Below are 5,064 nucleotides of genomic sequence, written 5' to 3' on the forward strand. Positions count from 1 at the left end.
ATGAGGGCCAAACGGCAATCGTACTTTCTGGACACAATAAAGCCGACAGACATTTGGTCATTTTGGGCAAGGTAGACGACATATGCAAATACATGAAGGTAAATTCTAATGAAATGCAAATATCTAACAAAAGCTCACAGTGTCGAACATTACATACTAATGGCTGAGCTCAAAAGTGCCCAAGTCACAGTAAATCGAAGAGCAATGAGGGTGTTCTTTAGATGCTCCACTGAAAGAAACAGACCTTCAATCATACTCATGAGATGTCACCCTTTGGAACATCCTATAGCTTCTTCACCGGTGATTACAGCAGTGGAAATAAAAGCTTCAATGACACAATCCCACATATTTGTCACAGCCAAGTCAGCAAAAACAAAGTAGCATATTAACAAAAATTAATGTTATGAAATAGGGTGTTGTGCACTAGATACAAAATTTTGCGACCACTGCAAAATTAGAGCTATTTTTCAAAGGCTGAATCCCAAAACATCTAAACGGTGGATAAATTCAGGGCTGTATAGATCAAATTGGTGGTGGTGCACATGAAGCCGATCAGGTTGCACAGCGAGGACAACCCATGGTAGCGGCCAAACTTGCTCCTGCAGGCTTTGTACTTGGTGTCCTGCACTTGCAGTTTATCGTAAGCCTCCTTCTGGCTGCCGAAGCCAATCTGGTTTCCGAGACCATGTTCTTTCTCCACCTCCATCTTCTGCAGCAGCACTTCATTAATCACGGGTCCAAACCACTGAGCGTTCAGGCCCGCTGTGACCAACACCACAAAGTACAGAATCATCTGTAAAACCAGAAGAAATAACTTGATAAAAATTGTCATTTCCTGCAGGTTGCCCCTCCCTGGCAGATATAAGAACCTTGTGGGTAGCCTTTAGTTTTCAAAGCATAAACCATTTCCTTCCTACATTATATGATCATACTGTAAGTTGAAAATTATTCAAATGGGATTCTACACATTTTGTTAAGTTTACTTCTGCAGTCAAACAAGTGTGCCGACCTGTTTTGACAATAGAGTGCTGGGCCATTAATTTGGGATTAATGGTCAAAACAGGAATTTTAGATCATTTTCAGGAAAATTATCCAATTAGATTTAAGAGAAATTTCCAAAAATTTACTCTCTCATCTCAGTGGTTACTGATTTGTAGCTATTACCATGGTAATGCTTGGTTTCCAGACAAACTGTCCCCTTAGAAATTATAAAAACATGTAACATTCAAATAAATTCATGACTAAATGTGTTTTAAAGATAAACTTTATTGATCTCACAGAGGAGAAATTCACAAGAAATTTTACCAGGAGTAGCAGAATATAAACTGGGGAAAGTGCAACTTTTGCCTGTTCCAGTAGTAACAGCTTCAAGGTGGAGTGGCACAAAGAATGATTTCCTGATTTTTCATACTGTCTGTATTTCATATGATTGATCTCAATGAAGTCCCAAACATAGTGAGTGACTTGAAAATAGGGCTGCAACTAATGATTATTTTCATATTCAATTCATTTCTCAATTAACTGATTACTCTGTTTGGTTCATGAAATGTCAATCAGCGGTTTGCAAAGCCCAAGATTATGTCAAATGTCTTGTTTTGTCAACAACTGAAAGATATACAGGTTATCTGGCTGACAGAACTAAAAAACTAGCACAAACAAACAAAAATCACATTTAAGAAGCTGAAATCAAAACAATTCAGACCTTCACTGAGGCAAAAAAGACTCAATAATTAATTGATTATGAAGACAGCTGGTGATTAATTTGGTAGTCCATTAATCATCAATTATTCACTGCAGCTCTACTTGGAAATTTTCACATATCCAACCCATGACTTGTCTAAAGAAAACTGTCTGCAAAAAAAAAAACACAATGATTTGTATTATATTTAGTTTGTCCTATTATTTGTGTTGTTGAGTTGATTGTGCTATTATAAACAATTATTCACAACACAGATTAAAAAATACAATAAAACTAAAAGAAAACAAATTGCTATAGACAAGGGGCACTGTAAAGTGATCACAAGAATGTTATATACTTATTTCCAAAGTGTACCTTATTTATGGGCTCTGGAAATGCACATAAATGGTTTATGCTGTATTTTTATTAAACCCCTTGAATTAAAGCTGAAAGTTGACAATTCAAACATTTTGAATGTTTCATTTCAACTTCAAGGGCCCCGTCACACTAAGCAAGAATTAAGCCCGTGCAGACGGAATGTCAAAAAAGCCATAATTCGTGCCACATCTGGGAGGGAATAAGAATTGTATAGGAATAGGAAGAACTGCATAAGAATAGCCGTCTGACTACGCAGACTGCGCTGCGACTGCTCTGAATAATTCGTGCACACACCGTGCACATTAAGCCCCTGAACGTGGTACAAATATAGGTGGAACATATTAGGATTACTCAGACAGCTGTCAGAATGCAGTGACAATATGACGAATGCACTTACATTGCCATACGAGTGAGGTCCGATTGTGGGTGGAGGAAACATAATCCAACAGCAGTCAAGGTGCACTCATGGTGCATTCAGGCACAGTCGGGACATTCGGTCAGGCTCTAAAATGGCGGATCATTTCAAACCACCCTTCGAATGCGATCAGAATGCTTTGAATACCATTTTCATGCTGTACGAATTCTTAGATTGCAGTCAGACTGCACTTTGATCACCGTTCGATATTTTTCCACCTCAGCTGTTTTGCACATGTGCAAAACATTTGGGGCAGCCACAGGAATCTGTCAACTGTTTAGACTGCTCTCAGAATGCTGTCAAACGTCCTCAAATGCACCTCAACACTTGCGGAATGTGGGCCAAACTTTCATTCTGACGCCATTCGGCCTCTAGTGTGATGGAGCTATAACCGTTGCACTGTCAAACCACTTTTGAACCTGGCTGTACAAGACTCGTGCAATATGTCCATTTCTCCAGACAACATGTAGATAGTTAATGTCTGACCTGCACACTTTCGTGCCAGTCCAGCAGCTCTCTGGGATGGTACACTGCATAGACAGACAGGTTGACGACGCTGCTGCCCACAAGGCAGTAGAAGTAGATGGGGAAGAGTTTACTCTGCACCAAACCAAAGGTGTGTAGAGAAACCTGCTTGATCAAAGCAAAACCTGCTGGCACAAGCTTCACATAAGTAAACGTTAAAACATGGAGCAAATGACACGCAGCAACCATGCAGCTGGCTATACTAAAATACGAAATGGACGATATGGAGCAAAATGTAGCCAGATGCCAGATAATCATGAAATGGGGGTAAAATGTAACAAAATGGAGCAGACTGACCCAGACAGACCAAGTGAGTCCAGACCAAGTGAGTCCAAATATGATTAAATATGATTCAATTAAGTACTTTTATTTAATTATTTTTAAGCAAAATGGAGTGAAATGGGGACTGATAATAACAAAACTGGGGTAAAACGTAGCAAAAAGGAGCAAACTGACTCCAGATGATTCAGTTAAGTACTTCTATTTGATTTGATTTTTAGCGAAATGGGGACTGAGAATAACGAAATACGGGTAAACCTAACGAAATGGACCAGTCTGACACATCTCTTGAACGCCAGATGGCGCACCTGCCCCTACTACATGTACTGAGCGCGTCTCACAAAAAACACAAAAGCCAAACAATTAAATAAAAGTACTTATTTGGAGTCAGTCTGGTTCACTCTGCTCCATTTCGTTACATTTTACCCCCATTTCGTGATTATCACTCCACATTTCGCTTCATTTCGTATTTTAGTATGGCCCCCATGCAGTTTGTACCTGATATAAAGGACACCCACACCTGCATCCCCCAGGAGAAGGAGAGCACCAGCAGGTGCAGCACTTTGACCAAATCTGTGGGATCCCCCTCTGTCGCCATTCGACTCTACAAACCACACAGTTAAAGCGACTTTAAGAGCTGCATTTCGACAGAGAGCTCGTGTGTCATTTTTTTAACATGTGCAGCACAACTGATAAGCATGAAGCTGGAGCGATAAAGGTTCACAACTCACTTCACGTAGAGCGTGTATAAACTATAACAATAATACGAATCATTAAATAACGCGGCGTCAACCGCGAAAAAAAAAAAAAATCAAAGAACGGACGCTTGCAGGAAAAAAAAAAACTGTAGTAAATTAACACCGAATTACGCGGCTTCTTCTTTCATTTCTGCAACGGACGAACTCCAGATCACAGTAACATAAAATTATGTACTCACCAACAGTTCTGTTTGTTTTAAAATAATATAGAAAAATTTCGACAAAAACAAACGTCAATACTGCTCCAAGTTCCACTGAGCCACTTCCTGTTATGGTTCAGACCACGCCCCTCCAAACTAGACGGACCAATGATATTGCTTAATTTTACTTTTGATTATTTTAATTTGATTTGATTTATTTGACAACAAAATACATGTACATAAAAATAATACAGTATATAAAATTACAAAGGATAACACAATAAAGCATAGAACTTACTTCCGTTGTGGTCCTCAGAAAAAAAGCACAGAAAATAATAATTATTATTAATAATAATAACATTATAATAATAATAAGGATAAAATAATAACTAAAAGGAAGACTCTGGCTTCCTGCCACACCCAAAGACATGCAGGTTAGGTGGACTGGACACTTTAAATTGTCCGTAGGTGTACAGGTGTGTGTTTGTTTGTCTACATGTGGCCCTGGGGGTGTATCCCCGCTTCGCAGCCTCCAGCCTCCCCCAATTGATATACGCAGATATAGAACACGGACGGATGGATGGATGGTTCAAGATGAGTGAGAGAGAAATGAAAAATGAGGCTTTAAGCTTAGAACCGTTTGAACCATTGTATCGAAAATTGGTTCAGGAGTCGATGATTCATTTGTGTCGCTCATGACGGCCATCTGCCGGAGAAGTAGCTGTGCTACCACAAAACTGTGAAATGGTTACATAACATTTGTTCATCCATCCATCCATTTTCCACATTTCCCGCTTACTCCTGGTCACGGGGAGTGTGGGAGCTGTAGTCTATGTCAGCGGTCATTGGGCGAGAGACGTTTTACATAATAAAACACAAAGAATTTAAAAA

At 39.5% G+C, this 5,064-nt stretch overlaps 1 protein-coding gene across 1 annotated transcript; it reads right to left on the reverse strand.

The window, feature by feature from the left end:
• Nucleotides 1-444: 444 nt before the first annotated feature.
• Nucleotides 445-3,879, reverse strand: tmem205 (transmembrane protein 205). The gene is made up of 3 exons (XM_034189751.1): nucleotides 3,774-3,879; nucleotides 2,958-3,121; nucleotides 445-793 (listed from the first exon to the last, which is right to left on the reverse strand). The coding sequence occupies exons 1-3, from the start codon at nucleotides 3,871-3,873 to the stop codon at nucleotides 491-493; spliced, it is 567 nt and encodes a 188-aa protein (XP_034045642.1). The 5' UTR covers nucleotides 3,874-3,879; the 3' UTR covers nucleotides 445-490.
• Nucleotides 3,880-5,064: the final 1,185 nt, after the last annotated feature.

This window comes from Thalassophryne amazonica, chromosome 16, assembly GCF_902500255.1.
Source record: "Thalassophryne amazonica chromosome 16, fThaAma1.1, whole genome shotgun sequence".
Lineage (NCBI taxonomy): Eukaryota > Metazoa > Chordata > Actinopteri > Batrachoidiformes > Batrachoididae > Thalassophryne > Thalassophryne amazonica.

What these genes read in the sequence shown, in the direction of transcription:
- tmem205 (XM_034189751.1), bottom strand. Translation starts at nt 3,873, where the DNA reads ATGGCGACAGAGGGGGATCCCACAGATTTGGTCAAAGTGCTGCACCTG. An exon ending in GTGGGTGTCCTTTATATCAG is followed by an intron (nt 3,122 to 3,773) that starts GTACAAACTGCA and finishes TTGTGCCAGCAG; the next exon opens with GTTTTGCTTTGATCAAGCAG. An exon ending in ACTGGCACGAAAGTGTGCAG is followed by an intron (nt 794 to 2,957) that starts GTCAGACATTAA and finishes CTGGTTTTACAG; the next exon opens with ATGATTCTGTACTTTGTGGT.